The sequence below is a fragment of the Microcaecilia unicolor genome, chromosome 3, assembly GCF_901765095.1.
Source record: "Microcaecilia unicolor chromosome 3, aMicUni1.1, whole genome shotgun sequence".
NCBI lineage: Eukaryota > Metazoa > Chordata > Amphibia > Gymnophiona > Siphonopidae > Microcaecilia > Microcaecilia unicolor.
In genome coordinates this window covers 122807303-122827562 of record NC_044033.1, presented here as the reverse complement: position 1 = coordinate 122827562, position 20260 = coordinate 122807303, and the positions used below count along the sequence as shown (strand labels likewise).

The window sequence follows — 20260 nt, the reverse complement described above, 5'->3', positions numbered from 1 at the left end:
CTCATCAACGCTTTCTGCGTTTTGCAGTCCTGGGCCGACACTTCCAGTTCAGAGCCCTCCCGTTCGGGTTGGCTACTGCTCCGCGGACCTTCTCCAAAGTAATGGTGGTCATCGCGGCCTTCCTGCGAAAGGAAGGAGTACAAGTCCAGCCTTATCTGGACGACTGGTTGATCCGAGCCCCCTCTTATGCAGAGTGCGGCAAAGCTGTGGACCGGGTGATTGCTCTTTTGAGCTCCCTGGGGTGGATCATCAACTGGGAGAAAAGCCAGCTGCGCCCGACTCAGTCCCTGGAGTATCTGGGAGTTCGTTTCGACACCCAAGTGGGCAGAGTGTTCCTGCCGGACAATCGGATTGTCAAACTTCAGGCTCAGGTGGACCAGTTCCTAGTAGCCTCTCCGCTTCGGGCTTGGAACTATGTGCAGCTATTGGGCTCTATGACGGCCACGATGGAAGTAGTGCCCTGGGCCAGGGCTCATATGAGACCACTACAACACTCTCTGCTGCAGCGCTGGACTCCGGTGTCGGAGGATTATGCTGTGCGCCTTCCCTTGGACCCAGCAGTGCGCAAGGCGCTGAGCTGGTGGCTGAAGACAGGCAAGGGGAGCCCACTGCTTGGGAAGGACAGCGCAGGGGCTCTGGTCTCCTGCAGAGGCAAAGTGGTCTATCAACCTCCTGGAACTCAGAGCCATTCGGTTGGCGCTTTTGGAGTTCCTCCCGGTACTGGCGTTGAAGCCAGTACGGGTCCTGTCAGACAACTCCACGGCTGTGGCCTATGTCAACCGCCAGGGAGGTACCAAGAGCGCCCCTCTAGCCAAGGAAGCCATGAATCTATGCCAGTGGGCGGAAGCGAACCTGGAACAGCTGTCAGCGGCCCACATTGCCGGAGTCATGAATGTCAAGGCGGACTTTCTCAGTCGCCATACCTTGGATCCCGGAGAGTGGCAGTTATCGGCTCAGGCGTTCTTGGACATCACGAAGCGCTGGGGCCAGCCGAGCCTAGATCTGATGGCGTCATCGGCCAATTGCCAAGTGCCGCGCTTTTTCAGCAGAGGACGGGACCCTCGATCTCTGGGAATAGATGCTCTTCTCCAACAGTGGCCGACACAGGAGCTTCTCTATGTGTTCCCGCCCTGGCCCATGTTGGGCAGGGTACTAGACCGGGTGGCAAAGCATCCGGGCCGAATAATCCTGGTGGGTCCAGACTGGCCCAGACGTCCCTGGTATGCGGATTTGATCAGGCTCTCAGTGGACGACCCTCTGCGGCTGCCCGTGGAGCAGGGCCTGTTGCATCAGGGTCCCGTGGTGATGGAGGATCCCTCCCCCTTTGGTCTTACGGCCTGGCTATTGAGCGGCAGCGTCTGAGGAAGAAGGGCTTCTCAGACAAAGTCATCGCCACTATGCTGAGAGCGAGGAAGCGCTCTACTTCTACTGCTTGCGCCAGGGTTTGGCGTATCTTTGCAGCGTGGTGTGAAGCAGGCTCCCTTTCTCCCTTCACTGCTCCAATTTCTTCAGTGCTGGCGTTCCTGCAAGAAGGTCTGGAGAAAGGCCTGTCGCTCAGTTCCCTTAAAGTCCAGGTAGCGGCTCTGGCTTGCTTCATGGGCCGCCTGAAGGGTGCTTCCCTGGCTTCGCAGCCAGATGTGGTACGTTTTCTCAAGGGAGCTAATCACCTGCGCCCTCCTCTGCACTCAGTGGTGCCTGCGTGGAATCTCAACCTGGTGCTAAGAGCCTTGCAGAAGCCGCCTTTTGAACCCTTGTCGAGGGCATCTCTGAAAGACCTGACGTTGAAAACAGTCTTTTTGGTGGCTATCACTTCAGCCAGAAGAGTTTCCGAGCTCCAGGCACTCTCATTTCGAGAGCCTTTTCTGCAGTTCACTGAGGCAGGAGTGACTATTCGCACAGTGCCTTCCTTCCTGCCCAAGATTGTTTCTCGCTTCCATGTGAATCAGCAGCTCTGTCTCCCTTCCTTTCGTAGGGAGGACTACCCAGAGGAATACTCTGTTCTCAAATTTCTGGATGTGAGACGAGTCATCATCAGATACTTGGAAGTGACCAATGATTTCCGGAAATCGGATCATCTGTTTGTCCTGTTTGCAGGTCCTCGTAAGGGTCTGCAGGCTGCTAAGCCTACAGTGGCAAGATGGGTCAAGGAAGCCATTGCAGCGGCTTATGTGGCCGCGGGGAAGGTGCCGCCTATTCAGCTGAAGGCTCACTCCACTAGAGCTCAGGCGGCGCCGGGTCCGTCTCCTTGGAGGAGATATGCAAAGCGGCAACTTGGGCATCGGCCCATACCTTCTCCAGGCATTACTGCTTGACTGTGGCTGCTCGGGCGGAGGCCCGGTTTGGAGCTTCAGTGTTGCGGTCAGGGATTTCAATGTCCCGCCCTGGGCGAGTACTGCTTCGGTACATCCCACCAGTCTATGGATTGATCAGCATGATGATATGGAAGGTAAAATTATGTATCATACCTGATAATTTTCTTTCCATTAATCATAGCTGATCAATCCATAGCCCCTCCCAGATATCTGTACTGTTTATATTCTGGTTGCATTTCAGGTTCAAGTTTAGTCTTCAGTTCCTGTTCAGGAGGACTTCGTGTTCAAGTTTTTTCAATTGGATTCTTCAAGAGTTGAGACGAGTTTGTGTTACAGTGAGCTGCTGCATTCCTCTCCCCTCCGTTTTACGGGACTGGATTGAGACATAAATTCTGCCGGCGCTCCCTCCCACTTCGTGTGGCTGTAGGGCAGCTTTGTACCCCTCCCGCTTCGGCGGTGTTAGGGTCAGTCAGCTCCTCCCGCGGTTGCGGTTGCAGGATAAGCCAGATCCCCCCGCATCGGCGGGGTGGTGTCCCTCCCCCGCTCCGCGGGGATGAGCTGGACGGATTCCCCTCCCCCACTTGTGTGGGGATGAGCTGGGTTAATTCCCCTCCCCCGTTTCGGCGGTGGTGAGCTGGGCAGAGTGTCCCTTTGTGGGTGTAATTCTCTAAGTGCTGAGTCCTGCGGATGGAGCTTGGATATCGACATACTGAGGAGTTTCCGGCAGCACATGACCACATATAGGGAGGCAAAAGGATTGCTCTCTATCTCCACCTGCAGGTAGATGGACACAACCCACCAGTCTATGGATTGATCAGCTATGATTAATGGAAAGAAAATTATCAGGTATGATACATAATTTTACCTTGTGGGGTACGCTGAGGCATCTTACGGTAGTTTTGGCATGTACTTGCACTTCCCTCAGGCTAAATAATAGTTTTTATTTTTTAGCACTGGGGCGTGTTTGGGGCTGGAGAGTTGACGTGTTCAGAATTAATGGGTTAATGCGTGAGTTCACACGCTAATGGAAAACTTAGTGCGTGGCCATTATTGCTGATGGGCAAAATCGGCCATTTTACTCCTGCGTTAAAAGGTGGCCTCAGGGCGTGGGAAACCAACACACTAGCAATAGTGCAGATCACCTTTTAGCACAGTTTTGTGAAAGAGCCCCATAGTTAAGCACCCTTAAATTCAGTGGCACTATCTTTGTAGCACTGCTGAATATACGTATAAGCAGTAGTGGCAAATGCCAGCATTTATAAGTTTAAAGTTAGGTACGCTGTCCAGAAGTTCAGACTTTAAATACATAACTTATTCTTTGTGAGGGAGGAGGGGGGGGGGGGGGTTAATAAAGTTTTTTCATGCATACATGCCAGTTTACAGCAATAAAATAAAAGCAGGAGATCTATCCTATAAATGACCTGTGACCGACTCACCTGCAAATTCGCAGTAGAGAACAGCTGCCATCGACGTTCCGCGCATGCGCAGCAGGTCTCACAGATCCATTGCCGGCGTCGCTGTCCCGCTCCTTCCACCGAAGGAGGTTATTTGCCTTGCTAAGGGGAGGGTGACAGCAGATACAGCAGCAGCACCCCTCGCTCAGAAGCGGACGGCCATAGAGTCCAGTGTGGGAAGTGTCTTTATCCGTACCCACGCCTGCCTTCCCTTCTCTCTCAGCTGACAGCTCTGCCTCTGGTCCCGCCCTTGCGGAAAAAGGAAATGAGGGTGGCCCCAGAGACAGAGCTCTTAGCTGAGAGAGAAGGGAACGGGGAAGGCAGGCTCAAGCCTCCAACCTGTTCGCCTTTCACTGCCGCCGGACCCCGAGGTAAGAACTTTAAAATCGGAGGACAGGCAAGGAGGGGGGCCTGGAACTAGGAGGATACGGAGGGGGGCATGGAACTCAGAGGAGATGCACGGAGGCCTGGAACTCTGAGGACAAGGAGGGGGGCCTGGAACTCTGAGGGGGAGGGAGGGAGGCCTGGAACTCGGAGGAGGGCCTGGAACTTGGAGGGGGGGCTGGAACTCGAAGGGGGAGGGAGGGAGAGGGGCCTGGAACTTGGAGGGGAGAGGGAAAGGCCTGGATCTCGAAGGGGGAGAGGGGCCTGGAACTCGGAGGACACAGAGCAGGGCCTGGAACTCGGAGGACAGGGAGAGAGGGAGGGGGGCTTGGAAGGAGGACACGGAGGGGGGCATGGAACTCGGAGGAGATGCACGGAGTGCTGGAACTCCGAGGACAGGGAGGGAGGGGGGGAAGGAGGGGGGCCTGGAACTAGGAGGACATGGAGGGGTGTACTGTAGACATCAACTCATTTCTTCCTTTCACTATTTCATTACATTTTTCTAAACACAAAGCTCACCCGTTTTAACGGGCTTAATGGCTTGTACAAACATAAAAGGGAGAAAGACATTGGCAATAATGTTGGCGTCATCTTTACCTGCCTCCATCACTTCTAAATGCCTACTCTAAAAACTATGGGCCCTGTTTACTAAGCCACGCTATAGGCACGCTAAGGGGCCCTTTTACTACACCACGTAGGCACCTACGTGTGCCCAATGCATGCCAATTAGGAACTACTACCACGTGGCCTGGGCAGTAATTTCATTTTGTACGCACGTCCACTAAGCTTGCTGGAAAATATATTTTATTTTTCCGGCGCGTGGCACTAATCAGCATTGTACATGCTCTGACGATTACTGCCCGGTTAATGCATGAGACCTTACCACTAAGTGAATGGGTGGCGGAAAGGTCTCAAGCCCAAAGTGGATGCGTGCCAATTTTCTTTTTGCCACACGTCCATTTTCGGTCCCAAAAAAAAAGGCCTTTTTTGCAGGTGAGCTGAAAAATGGACTTGCATGCATCCAATACACGTCTACAACAGTGCAGGCCATTTTGGGTGCACCTTAGTAAAAGGACCCTTAACTTTTTTAGTACGTATTAATTTTTCACGTGCGCTAAAATCACTAGCGCACCTTAGTAAACAGGGCCCTATGTCTTTAAGAATTTTTTGAATCAGGAAAAAATATGTTCTTGATGCAAATAGGAGCAGAAGGGAGTTCCAGAGTGCAGGAGCTAGAAAAGAGAACAAAGAATGGCAGGTAAATGACTAGTTCACTTTTGTCTAACTCCACTGCTGACCCCTTTTTCTACAGGTAAAAGAAGACTGTTCAAGTAACAGCCTGATTTTGTTACTAGAAGTGCCAAAAATGGAGGAGTGGCCTAGTGGTTAGGGTGCTGGACTCTGGTCCTGAGGAACTGAGTTCGATGCCCACTTCAGGCACAGGTAGCTCCTTGTGACTCTGGGCAAGTCACTTAACCCTCCATTGCCCCAGGTACAAATAAGTACCTGTATATGTAAGCCGCATTGAGCCTGCCATGAGTGGTAAAGCGCGGGGTACAAATGTAACAAAACAACAACAAAAAAAAATCCATAAATAAGCAAGTGCGTTTGCCACCTGCCGGCAAATGGATAACTTGCTTTTAATACAGTATCAGTCCCAGTATATCCAAGATAAAACTGAATCTAAAAAGATGCTGTTAGTCATCAGAAATATATATTACAGAAGAGAAGTAGCTGATAAACTGACTGATTGTGTTAGGCAGGCTGTAACGTTTTAACTTTAACCTTCCTCAGCTGAACTAGTACAAATCGGACTGAAGTGAACAGAATTTATAGTTCCTGTTGAAATATGTAAAAAAACGTGATGGATTAATCATAAAACACAATATATGTATACTGTTTCTTCTTGTGAATGGAGTATTACTACAGTGTTCTTAAAATTAAACTATAGTGCTTTTAAGTTTTCTGTCTAATTTTAGAGCTAATACTTTATGAAGTGTTTTAAGGATTACAAAGCTATACAGAAGTGATTTTTTAACAATTCAGATACAAACATGAAATTCCTCTTTAAAGCTTCACTTCCATGTACATTTCTCAAAACATAAACTTGCCTGTTTCTGAGCTTTTTTGATTCTGTTTGTCTCTTTCATGGATTTCAGCTTCTTTGATCTAGCATTTATTTCCAGATTTTATAGAATAAAATCAAAGACTTTTCTTTAACACCACACCTCCTGTTTTTCAGAAGTCTCATTCTCTAAGACTAATCTTCAGCTGTCCATATTGTATTTATACTTTACATAAGTGAGTGTTATTTCTAATGAATGTCAGCAAGGCACTGCTCCAGTAATAGAATTGCCAAGTAGGAGGAGGTTTTAAAAACGAGTATCTCCTTAGGAATTAAATATAAAAGCAGAACAAGTATAAAACAATACTTTAAAAATTTGCTTTAACTGATCAACGAAATTCTTGAAGAAATCTACAAATGCTGTACTTATTGTAGTGCAAGTGACTTTTTACAAACTGTAGCTCTTACTGAGACAAATTAGGAACTCTTTTCCACAGCCTACTAGGCCTGTAGATGTTAGAGCCAATTGGGACCGGTAAGATTATACTTGAAGTGGTTTGTAAATTGCAATCTTTCAGTTGAGAGAAAGTGGGGGAAGGGTTCATGAAAGGAAAATAAAGCAGATTAAAACCCAACAGGATTTTAACAGGGATTTTCTTCCGTGAGCAAAGTATTTGTTTAGCACATTTGCTTTTTCCTCATCATTCTCCACATAGTGGTTCACAGCATCTTTCAGTCTCACAATTCCATTTTTAGCCTTCCTCCTTTCACTAATATACTTGAACAAAATTCTTGTCTCCTCCTCCTTACATTTCTAGCCATTTGCACTTTCGCCAGACATATATTTCTGATGGCTTCTTTCAGTTTCATCCGATATTCCTCTGTGTTTCTCTTCTTAAGTTTTTCTGTATTTCATGAATGCCAACTCTTTTGCCTTTATTTTCTCAGCCACTTGCTTTTATTTATTTATTTTTTTTACATTTGTACCCCGCACTTTCCCACCCATGGCAGGCTCAATGCGGCTTACATGGGGCAATGGAGGGTTAAGTGACTTGCCCAGAGTCACAAGGAGCTGCCTGTGCTTGAAGTGGGAACTGAACTCAGTTCCTCAGTTCCCCAGGACCAAAGTCCACCACCCTAACCACTAGGCCACTCCTCCTCTCCTTTACTCTCCTTGCATAAAGGTCAGTAGCCATATTTATAGCTCCTTTCAGCCTGGACCACTGTCTTTCCACTTCTCATATGTCCTCCCATCCCATCAGCTCACTCTTCAGGTACTCCCCCATTTTACTAAAGTCAGCATGTTTTAAATCCAGGACGAGTGGCTGCCCTTCACTTTAGCTATTATATCAAACCAAACCGGATGTTAGATACACCAGATCCAGCGTTGCTGTTTCCCTCGTGAGTTCTGTAACCATTTGTCCGAACAGAGCACTTTGAAAGGCATCCACAATCTCTACTTCTTTTCAGTTTCGCAGATGGAACTTTCCAATCTGCATCCGGCAGGTTGAAATGTCCCAGCAACAGCACCGCCTCTTTTTTTCCCAACTTTTCGATATCTGTAACCAGATCTTTATCTGGTTGCTCTAATTGTGTTAGAGGTCTGTAGACAGCACCCATGTGGACACAGGTTCCATCTTCTCTTTTCAAGATGATCCATATCGCTTTTTTCTTTCCCCAGGCGCTCAGCATTTCAGTCGCTTTGATATTGTTTCTCAAATACAGAGTTCCTCCACTTTTCCGACTATCTCTATCCTTCCTATATAGATTACAGCCCGTATGTTTGGAACTCATTCATGGGAATCCCTGAACCATGCATCTGTGATATTTATTTTATTTATTTATTTATTTATTAGGATTTATTTACCGCCTTTTTGATGGAATTCACTCAAGGCGGTGTACAGTAAGAATAGATCAAACATGAGCAGGAGGCAATTAGAGCAGTAAAAATATTCGAACAACAATACAAAGTATGGCATGGTTTACTACTTGCAATGACAACACAATATGTACTTGAACATTATAATTGGTAGTGAAGGGGAGGTCACGTGATGGTCTGAGGAAGGAAGTCGCGTCTTTCTTCTCTCTGGGGTTCCCCTTCCTTTATCCCCAGAAAAACGAGTGAAACCCGAACGGAACCATTCCGAAATTGAAGGCTTAACTACTGTTCATCGATGGATCCTTTTGTTACAAAAGAGACTCGGGCATCCGCGCTGAAATCCGGGAAAAAAAGCGCCGTGGAACAGGGGAAGCCAAAATGGCGCCTGACCCGACTGCGGACTCCCCTCCGAGATTCCACCCGCTACAGGTGCAGCAAATTACAGAAGCCGTGAAAGCGGCATTACAGCCTGAGCTAACAAAACTTTCTGCACAGATGGCGGGTGTGGAGTCGCTGCTAGGAGAAACAACTAGAAGAACGGGGGAACTCGAAGTGCGTGTGTCTGAGTTGGAGGACTCGAGCAGGGACAGAGAATCCGCGGTACAAGACCTGCAGGCAATGCTGCGAATGCAAACAAAACACTTGGATGACTTAGAAAATAGATCTCGGAGGTCTAACCTCCGCTTGATTGGGATTCCGGAGTCGGTGTCTGATCGTGCCCTACCTACCCAGCTGGAGAATTGGTTGAAATCAGAGTTCGCGCTTTCGGACAGCGTTGGCCCACTGTGCCTGGAGAGAGCGCATCGCTTGGGTAGGAAGATTGTAGGAGGCAACCGGCCAAGAGTGGTTATAATTAAAATACATAACTTCCTGCATAAGGAGGAAATCTTGAGAGGGGCCCGCTCCAAATGGGACTCATTGTCATTCGACGGAGCAGCTGTAAAAATTTTTCAAGATTATTCTGCGGCCCTGCAAGAGCGCAGGAAGGCGTTTCGGCCAGTGTGCCGCCATCTGGCATCGAAAAATCAAAGATTCATGTTACTATATCCGGCCCAGCTTAAAGTGCTGGAAGCAGGAGGCTGGAAAATGTACCACTCGCCAGAAGAGGCTCAGGGCCTATTAAGGGAGAATCCTCCCTCTCCTCCGGGACAAAATGGCTGATGGAAATCACAGAAGGAGGGCCGAGGTGGAGCCCGAGGATAGGTAACAGTTGCACATTGACAGTTGGTAAATGGTGCACCCAGTTGGCATATGTTATGTTATATTGCCATTGGAACCAGTTTGTTTGGGGACTGTTATGTATTATGCACAAATTGTATTTGAATGTTAGGGTAAAAAGGAATGGATGTTACAGGTGCGAGTGATGGGGCGGGGAAGGGGACCCCTGCCATCAATAGACCAGCACTCTTCTAGTAGATGTTGCGAAAGAAGAGGGCATGGGTAGATGGGAGGGGGGGAATTAAGGGAGGGCGGGGGGAGGGCAAGGGTGGGAGGAAGAGGGGGGAGGGAGGGATTAAAAAACATCAGTGGGTTAAGAGTCAGGGAGTAGGCATAGGGCCACAGGTTAAGATAGAGGGAGACTCAGGTGGAGCTGGGCGCCTGGGCTACCCGTACGTTATTAGATATTTTACTTATGGAACGTACTATATTGATGACCAAAGGGTGCCCGGACTAGATTTATAACTTGGAATGTAGGGGGCATAACATCTCCAATTAAGAGGACAAAGATCTTGCAGGCTTTAAAGAGACACAGGGCTGATGTGGCCTGCATACAGGAAACGAGATTATCACAGGAGGAACTGAAGAAATTGAAACGTGCTTGGGTAGGAGAGGTATACGGGGCAGAGGCTGAAGGCAGGAGAAGTGGGGTGGCAATTTTAATACGAAGGGGGGCGGTGGCTAAGGCGCACTTGGTGGGTAGTGACCCTGCGGGGAGGTATGTGGTGGTACGTCTTTGGCTCCATCATGTTGAATATTTGGTAGTAGCGCTATACGCCCCCAACCAGCATGGTAGACCTTTTTATGACCACCTGCTCCAGTTGTGTCTTCCACATAGATCATTACCTTTACTTGTAATGGGTGATTTTAATCTAGTAGCCGATCCCACTTTAGATAGCTCCTCCTCTGGGAGGGCGACCCGGAGGGGCCCAGAATCACGAATTTTAGCTCAATTCATGCAGGCTCTTGGTGGTGGATTCTTGGCGTGTTTTACACCCAGGGGAGCGGGATTATACCCACCTTTCGAGGGCTCATGGGACTCTCTCCCGATTGGATTATATTTTGGTAGACCGAAGGGTATTCCCGCATGTGAGTGCAGTAGAGATTGGCCCGGAAGAAATATCAGATCATTCTATGGTCTGGCTGGACTTAGAAGACCGAGATCCAGGGGTGGGGGGAAGAGGGTGGAGGTTTCCCACATACCTGGCTACTGACCCTGCGTTTAAACAGTATTTGTTAAAGAGCTGGGGGGAATACTTACGATTTAATGGGAGACACAAGGATGACCCTACACTGTTCTGGCAGGCAGCGAAAGCGGTTATACGGGGCGCAGTGATTGCATTTACGGTGAAGCGGGAACGTAGAATTACAGGGGCGATCTTTAATTTGGAACGTAATTTGGGGAAAGCTAAGCGTAGGTTCGCCGCGGCCCCAACAAATTACAACCGGGAACAGATGAAAATAGCCCAAATAGCTTTAAACTCCCTATTACATGAAAGAGCCTCCAGAGCTTTAGTGACCAGAAAATTTCGTTTCCAGAGATACGGGAATAAGGCCGGAGCAATGTTAGCAAGGGTGGTTAAGTCCTGGGATGGGCCTAGAGTGGTAGTGGCGGTAGAGGATCAGGCTGGCCACATTCAAAATGGGAGGGAAGGAGTGCAACAGGTGTTCTATAAATTCTATAGGGATCTATATAAAAAGCTCCCCTCCCCATCCTTAGTAACTATTACAGATTATTTGAGAGAAGCCGGCATGCCAGCGCTGACGGCATTGGAAGTGGAGGAACTAAACGGCCCTATTACAGGAAAGGAACTGCAGGGAATTATTCGGACTCTCCCTTCAAATTCAGCTCCAGGCCCGGACGGGTTCACTAGCGAATTCTATAAGATTTTGAGTCCGCACCTGGTGGGCCCCTTACATTCATACTTTGAAGAGGTAGTAGCTCAGGGGCAGTTCCCAGCTTATGCTAATGAAGCCCTAATAACATTATTGCTTAAGCCAGGGAAATCCGAAAATCAAGCGGGCTCATACAGACCGATCTCATTAATTAATGTAGATGTAAAAATTCTCGCAAAGCTGCTGGCTAATAGATTGCAGGAGTGCCTACCTGGGCTCATTGGCCAGGAGCAAGTGGGATTTGTCCGTGATAGACACTCAGGAACCAATGTGCGGCGATTGTTATTGGCCCTGGCTCAGACTCAGCATGCGGGCTGCGAAACAATGTTGGTCAGCCTGGACGCTGAAAAAGCGTTCGATAAGGTGGGATGGGACTATATGTTTGAGGTACTACAGTTCGTGGGTGTGAGAGGCTGGGCCTTAGGGGCCATTAGATCACTGTATTCTAACCCCAAAGCAGCTGTGCTGATTAATGGAGGGAGAACTAAACAAATAACTATAGAGAGAGGGACTAGACAAGGATGTCCCCTGTCCCCACTACTTTTTGTACTTGCTATAGAGCCATTGATTAGAAGCATCCAGCGGGGGGAAGGGGTGGCAGGGGTGTCAGTGGGAGGAGCTCGGGTAAAGACATTTGCCTTTGCAGATGACTTGTTGATCATTTCTACAGATCCAAGGGTAGCCCTACCAGCCCTCTTGAAGGAGATAGAAAGTTTTAGTGACATATCAGGATTTCAAATTAATCGGGAAAAGTCTCAAATGATGAGGCTGCACGATCATGGAGATGGCCCTTCCCCCAAGGATTTTTCACTGCAGAAGGCGGGGTCAGAGATGAAGTATTTGGGAATATTAATTCCTCGGACATTAAGCTGTCTATATGAGGTGAACATTCGAAAGCTAATGAGGGATACAGCTAGAAAACTGGAGCAGTGGCGGGGTCTGCCAATTTCCCTTTTGGGGCGAGTCGCGCTTTATAATATGATGGTTATCCCATGCTGGTCATATATGTTTCAAACGCTACCACTACATTTTACTAATGAGGATGAAAGGCGATTGAATGGTTTGTTAAGGAAATTTCTGTGGCGGGGAAAGAAACCTAGATTCCCATTAGACAAAATGTATGTTCCCAAAGAGTATGGAGGGCTGGGCTTGCAAAATGTGCGACACCTGGCGGTTGCAAGTGCTATGAGACATGTAACGGACTGGTTCCGTAACACTGTGGATTTTTCAGCAACAGCCATGGAATTGAATTTATTTGAACCAATTCATTTCAGTAGCTGCCTCCATGGGAGTGGGGGGGCCTCCCCACTTTTGACCATTTCCAACATCCTGCCCCAGGCGCAGAAGGCATGGCACTGGATATGCAGATTGCACCACTTCTCACCAAAGGTTACTCCATTGCTGCCAATGTGTGGGAACCCTGAATTTCTCCCAGGAATGATGTATAACATCTTTAAACAATGGAAAGAGCGAGACATTACTTACTTGCAACAGATTTTAACCAAAGAGGGGAAACTACAATCATTCCAGGAATTACAAAAAAGAGGCCTATTTCACCCTTAAGACTATTTCCATTACTGGCAGTTACTACATTATACAAGGAGCCTACCATGGGAGTTGCTGGCGGAAGATGTACAAGAGGAATTGTCAGGGGCATTTACCTTAGGATCACAACTAAAAGTCCCATTGAGATTCCATCTCAGACATATCAGAGATACAATTACAGAACCGGATTTCGGCAAATACGCAGAGGCTTGGAGCAGAGACTTATCGGTAGAGGTGTCACCGGGCTTACTCAAAGAACATGTGTTATCACTGCATGGAGTGTCTTCCCTGGCGGATCATTGGGAGCTACAGTATCGATTTGCTTTCCGGATGCACATGCCACCCAGACGAGCATTCTATGCAGGGGCCTCTCCAGATGGGAGGTGCCCCAAGTGCTATGCTGAAGGGGCGACATTAGGTCATATGTTTTGGGCCTGTCCAAAAATTCATAACTTTTGGACGACTCTGCTTGCAGGGGTCTCTGCTCTGTGGAGAACTCGGTGGTCTGGCTCGCCGCTCTTGCTGTTTGGGAAGCCTTGCTTAAGTAACCCAAGGTCGAAAGGCCTCACTAGCTTTGTTGGACGAGTTATTTTGATCGCCAAAAAGTCCATTCTTGCAGTGTGGTTATCGTCAGAAGGCCCATCTCTTCAAAGTTGGCGAATGCGGATGATACAATGTCTGCGAACTGAACGTATGATGATAAAAGAAGGTGACATGAATGAGTTTGAAAAATTTTGTCTGCGCTGGGGCCCGTTTTTGGACTCTTTGCCCCCTAGAGCGAAAAGCTCCCTTTTGAACATTTGACTGATAGAATAACTCTGACTGTTGTCCTATTGACTTACACCTAGTGTTTTGGCGGGGAAGGGGAGGGTAGAGGGGTGGGAATAAGGGATAAAGTGTAGACCTTGGGGGGGGGGGATCTTGGGGGGCCATCAGAGTACAGGCTCTTCGGGCTACACTCTCTTGGTAGATGTTGAGTGTTATAACAGAAGAAGGGGATGGGAGATAATGAAAGGGGGAAAATATTTGATGACAATGACTTTAAGAACTAATGTGGTATAACTTGCATGCTTATTGTGCTTAGTATTCAAATGTTTCTTATCTTGCTATAAGTGAATCTTTTACTGTGGATGTTCATCAATAAAAATTATTGAAATATAATTGGTAGTGAAGGGTAAGACAAAGGTGTAATATATAGATGAGTAAGAAAGTAGGAAGAATTAGAAAGTAAGGTGATTGATTTGAAGAAAGTTGCACGTGAGGTCAGAGAGATGGTTAAATATTATCTCAGCTAGGGTAGGAGTGGATAAACATGTCCCGCTTCAGTATGTGCAGCCTGAGTCAATCCTTGTGTGTGTGAGTGAGACTAACAAGTTAGTTACTTCTTCCGTTAAAGGCTTGGTTGAAAAGCCAAGCTTTCACCTGCTTTCTGGAGTAGAGATAGTCTTGTGTTAAGTGGAGCCTTTCAGGCAATGCATTCCAGAGTGTGGGGGCTACTCCGGAGAAGGCTTGCTTGTGGGTATCACATCGTGTAATGTCTTTTGGAGAGGGTGTAGTTAGTGAAAGTCCTTGGGAGGACCTTAGTGTCCTTGGCGGTGTGTGGAGGATCGTCCTATTCTTTAGATACTCAGGGCCATATCCTTTCAGGGCCTTGAAGATCAGACATAGAGTTTTAAATTTAGCCCTGTATTGTACTGGTAGCCAATGAAGTTTTTGCAAAAATGGTGTGATGTGGTCACGTCACTTGCAACCTTCTATGACTCTTGCTGCTATATTCTGAATCAACTGGAGCTGGTGCAGGCCTTTTGTAGTCAGACCATTGTATAGTGCATTGCAGTAATCCAGTCTTGATGTTACTATGGCATGCACAACTGAGATAAGATTTACCTTCTCGAGGTAAGGAGAGAGGCAGCGTAGCTGTCGCAAATAGTATAAGCAGCTCTTGAAGGTTGCTTGGATTTGGGGAATCAGAGTAATTGTTGAATCTAACTGTATTCCAAGGTTCCTGACTTGTGATTTGAGGGGGAGTTCATACTTCCCAAAAGGGATTTTAATGTCAGGTATGTATCCACTTGTGTTAGGGACCCAGAGAAGCTAGGTTTTACTTGGGTTCAGGCAAAGTTTGTTGTGTTTAGCCCATTCTTGAATTGATGTTAGACAAGTGATCAGTTTATTCAAGGCTGTAGGTAAGTCGGGTTCAATGGGTATGAGTAGCTGCACATCATCCGCATAGATGTAGAACTGAGTGTCCATTGACTGAATCCGCTCAGCTAGTGGCTTGAGGTAGATATTGAACAGAATAGGTGACAGTATCGATCCTTGTGGTACCCCGCAGGTCAGTGTCCATGGTGGTGATGAGTTGCTGCCAATCATTATGGATTGTTGCCTATCTGATAGATAGGATCTGAACCAGGCAAGTACTATTCCATTGATACCTGCTTCTGTCAGTCGTGCTAGCAAGATATCAGGATCCACAGTGTCAAAAGCTGCTGAGAAATCTAGCAATACTAACATCAAGGCAAATCCCTTATCTTGGTTTCTGTGGACACCGCCTAGCAGGGATACGAGGACCATTTCTGTTCCATAACCAGGTCTGAATCCAGATTGACATGGATCTAGCCAGTTACTCTTTTCTAGCCATTCATTAAGTTGAACACAGACTGTTTGTTCTATGAGTTTCCCTAGAAACGGGATGTTGGATACTGGCCTGTAACTTTCAAGGTTGTTTTTCTTCAGCAGAGGGCGAACCACTACCCTTTTTAATGCTGTTGGTAATTGCCCATTAGAAAGAGAGGTGTTCACAATTTTTGTGGCGCCTTCTATAAGGCCCATACTTGCCTGCTGCACTATATTTGATGGGCAGGGATCAAGGGAGCAGGTAGTTGGTTAAAGGTCTCTTAGGATTTTGTCAAGGCTCTCCTCTGTCATTAGGTTAAAAGTGTTCCATCTGTCTCTGTTAGGAGGGGGCGAGTTTGTGCACCCCTGGTTGACTGGTTGGGCACTGGGAGGGATTGCTTGTAAATCCTTTTGGAGACTTTTAATTTTGTTGGCAAAGTATGCAGTAAAATCATTGCAGTTCAGTTTAGACTGGGCAGGCTGGTTTTGTTGTGGAGGTTGCAGTCGGCTGTTTACTATACTGAACAGCTGCTTAGTTGAATTGGCAGCCTGTGCAATGCATTGAGAGAAATACTGTTTTTTGGTTGCTGTTAAGGCTTGGCGGTACTTTGCCATGTGCTTCCTGCAGTTTATCCTGTCTTTATCCAGGTGAGATTTGCGCCATCTCCTTTCCAGTTTTCGTCCTTCGCGTTTAAGGATCCGAAGTTCTGGAGAAAACCAAGGTGAGCGTTTGTGAGTGGGGCATAAGACCTTTTTTAGTGGTGCTGTTTTCTCTAAGGTCTCGGCTAGGTGTGTATTCCAGATGTCAACTTGTTCTGCCACTGTTGTCTTTTCATCTATATAGGAAATTCTCAGCGGTCAGCTTTTTTTTGTCTCTGATCTTCTTCCAAACTTTGGGAGGTGCCATTTGTTTCAGGTGGTCACTTAGGGAGAATTTAATTAGAAAATGGTTTGACCATGATAGGGGTGTTATTTCAATACTGTTATCCCAGAATTCTGGGATATCCACCCCTTTGTAGAATACCAGGTCTAGTATGTGACCCTTTTCGTGGGTTGGAGAATTGATCACCTGTGTAAATCCTAGTGCTGTAATCGTGTCCAGAAAGGCAGCTGTGGTGGTATCTGGGGTTTTGATATGTAGATTGAAGTCTCCCATGATCACCAGCCTAGGGTAATTCAGGGTCACTTGAGTAATCAGGTCTAGGAGTTCTTTTACAGATAATGTGTTGATGAGGTGCTCTGTAAATCATGAGCAGCCAGATTGGCTTCTCCTCTTCAAGTTGGATTAAAAGAGATTCTGATCCATGTAGCTGGGGGATGGATATTCTGCGCAGTTTGATTGTGTTCCGAATCAATACTGCTACCCCTCCACCCTGTCTTCCTGGTCATGGTTGATGTTGGATATTGAAACCTGTTGGGCATAGTTCAGCCAGTGGTAAACTCCCACTTTCATCTAGCCAGGTTTCACTTATTCCTAGGATGTCAAGATGCTGTTCATTTATGGCATCATGGATCACCAAGGATTTCTTTGCAGCTGATCTGGCATTCACCAATCCTATAGTTCCCAAGGGTGGTCTGGGGGTGCTGTGAGTAGCTTTGGTGTGACAATGAGGTGATCTTTTAAGTACTGTTATGTAGGTGTTTGACCTCTTGTATTTTTGCCTTCTCCCACACACCACTGGGATGCTTTCATGACACATTTTTGTGTCAGAAGCTAGTTAGGCAAAATTTCACTGGGTGGCACTGCAATCCACTCTTTGGAGTACACCCTGTAGCTCAGCAGTCTTCCTAGTTGGCAATGCAGGGTTAAGGCTTTAATAGCTGAAAGAACAGACCTTTTAAAGTTGTAAATTCAGACCAGGCCTGTGAGTTCAAAGTTTTCCATCAAATAGAGAAACAAATGTGTGAAATTCTTGGAGACAGTGCATAGGTTTCCTTTAGTTTTAAGGAATCTAAAAGATTCAGAGTTACAGAAGTAGGTTATAGATTATGTAGTTAAAATAAAACTTTTTTAACTCACGGATTGCAGGTATGAACTTTAGAGTTTCTGGTTCTGATATCCTTGGATGGTCCAATTGATGCAGGTCGCTGTAGGCTTTTTCTTTATTGTTCCAGAAGAAGGATAGATGTAAACAAGGATCCAGCTCCAATCTCGGAGCATGAGGAGAGATATTTAGGGGAGATAAAATTTCCTTTCTCCAGCCAAAAATAAATGGAAGAAGTTCTGAGTAAAATTGAGGACTGGTACCTCAACACAGACTGAGCAGAAGTCAGTAAAAGTATGGGTTGTAAATAAGCAGAAGGTAAGCAGAAAATGTAGTTATTTAGTCTAAGTTGCAGAGCCTGATGTGAACCCAGCCAGCTACCTGATAGCATCAGTATCCAAGTCTGCTTCTAATATCAGGGCTTGCAGATCATGAACTTTGTTGCTTAGATTGCGAGCATTTGTGGTCATCACTTTCCAGCTACATTTCAATAGCAGTCTCATCTTCTGTTTAGTTTTTTGTTTAGTTTCACTTCCTACTATGTTGGTAAGAAGTGATTTGCTAACGTTGTTTACATTGCTTTCTTTACTATTGTCACATCTTATCTTTTGCTGGGGGGTAACCACTGGAAATGACCTGCATTCATATGCCAGCCTCACGTTCTAGTTTAAATGCCTTGAAACATATTGTCTGAATTTCTCACCAAGGATTCTTTTTCCTGCCACAGTGAGATGCATCCAATCATTACAATATAGTCTTTTGTTTTTCCATGTATTGTCCCATCCTCCTGTATACCTAAAACCTTCTTGATGACACCAGACTTTGTGTCACCTATTGAAGTTCTTTTTTTTAATCTGTATTAAATTTTTACAATGAGATAAACCAGAAATTATGAAATATAAAACTCTGAAAAACTAATTTTTTTAACAATAAGGAAAAAGTAATAAACATTCATCCACAATAAATGCAAAATACCCATAAATGGGCCCTGCTGCAGATAACTCGAACTAAGCTTTAGTAAACAGGGGGGATTAGAGAGTAATTTTATGAAGCATTTTCCATGGAAAATGTCTGTTACAAAATTGTGCAGCAATATATATACACGGAATTATGGAGACTACTTTCACACAATATGCACATAGGCATAGCTTTGATGGGAGAGCAGAGAATTGTCACTGTTTGGAAATGGGATACTGGGATAGATGGACCATTGTTCTGACCCAGTATGGCTACTCTTATGTTCTTATGACAAAAGGTCCATATCGCAATTTTGACTCAGTTTTTGCATACGTATTTTTTTTCTGTAGAATTTTTTTTACCTTTCCAAAGCTGCAAAAACTGAAATCCTCAAGCGAAAAATTATTTGTTTCAATATTTTGTATGTGAACAGGCATGCAGACCTCTTTCTCTTTACTTGCCCTGCTTTACCCCACCACTTATGTCTGGCTCCTGTATATCATTCCAATAATTGTAATTTTTTCTTCTCAGACTCACATTTCAAGACTTCCTCCTGGAGCTGTTGCAGGACAGTCAGTGGCAATCGAAGGAGGGGTCTGCAGACTGGAGAGCTCCTTGATCTGAACAAATTTGGTATATGAACTCACTCTGAAGTGTCTGAGTACACCTTCCCTAATAAGCTTGTCATGTATTTTAAAGGATAGTGGGCATTTGATCTTCCTTTACAGGCTTTGTTGTGACCACATGCACTATTTGACTTGATACACAAGTGCTGCTATAGTCTGTGTGATGTGTGTGTATGTATATCTGTGTGTGTGTCTGCCTGCTGATTTGCTTTTTTTTCCAACAGCATAAATGAAGGACTGGCATGAATTAAAGGATTGTCCACCATACAATACTTAATTGTTTACAATGTTCAAAAAAACCTAAGACTATAGAAAACTTTTGATTCCTATATAGCATCTGGCATTAATATTCCCAATACAGAAAGTGCCAGGTAGCAGTGGTAGTCATTCAGGTGATTTAACAGTGGTAGTGCTTTTGTAAATTGGTGGGGGTGGGGTGGAGGAGATGGGGATGGATTTTGTAATATTTCAGTTAAGTGGAACCAGTGATGTCTTTAAATTCAGATTTCAGCCCGACTACAGTCTTTTTAAAAAGACTTCCTAACTGAAACCATTCTCCATGGTCAGAAAGCAAAATCAAGAGCAGACATTTCAAACAGTCTTACAATGCAGTTTGTATTTTTCTTTGAAAGCACTTACAAACTTTTATGCTAAATGAACTGTCACGGCATCAAATGTGTGGTTAATAAATCCCAGTAAATAAGATAAAATAAAAACGTTACATGAAGAAAGTGTACTGTAATGCTCAGACTTTGTGTATAACAGAATATTTCAGAGTAAAGCTATAAATGAAAAGCAGAGTTTCTGGAATGATTCAATGTTATTCTTTGTTTCTTGTTAAATATATTTTTACAATGGACAATAAAGAACCTTATTATTAGATGTGAAAGACACATCTTTTCTGCAGCTTTGATATTAATACCTGTGCTTTTGTTTTCAGCCTGTCTTGGAAATAGTACAGTTGGTTGGACAAAAATATGTAAACTGTATTTCTTTTGTTAGTCACCTCTGTTTTATTGTATTTATTTTGTAGGAAGTATTTTTAAAAAGCTCTGCAATTATTACATGAGTAAATAAAAATGACAGCAGTACTTCATACAGGAGTATATTTTCTTCTGCTGGTGTTGGCTTGTGTTACGTTTTAATGGTATCTTCAAGAGAAAATTACATTATCAAGATTGTGATGCCCTGGTAAAAATACCAATAAAGTAGTTTTAGGGGCCTTTTTACTAAGGGGTCCCTTTACTAAGCTGCGGTAAAAAGTGGCCTAAGCACGCCTTTATGTGGATTTTTCCCATGTACCAAGGACATTTTATTGCAGCA

General features: G+C 45.5%; 1 protein-coding gene across 1 annotated transcript in view; it reads left to right on the top strand.

Annotated features, from left to right (window-relative positions):
* The window catches only part of TASP1 (taspase 1), a 317359-nt gene extending 297339 nt beyond the window's left edge, over window positions 1–20020 (top strand). Inside the window, 1 exon segment of the mRNA XM_030196341.1 lies at window positions 18843–20020. Within this exon segment, the coding sequence (XP_030052201.1) occupies window positions 18843–18935 (93 nt within the window). The 3' untranslated portion in view covers window positions 18936–20020.
* The last annotated feature ends 240 nt before the right edge of the window (window positions 20021–20260 follow it).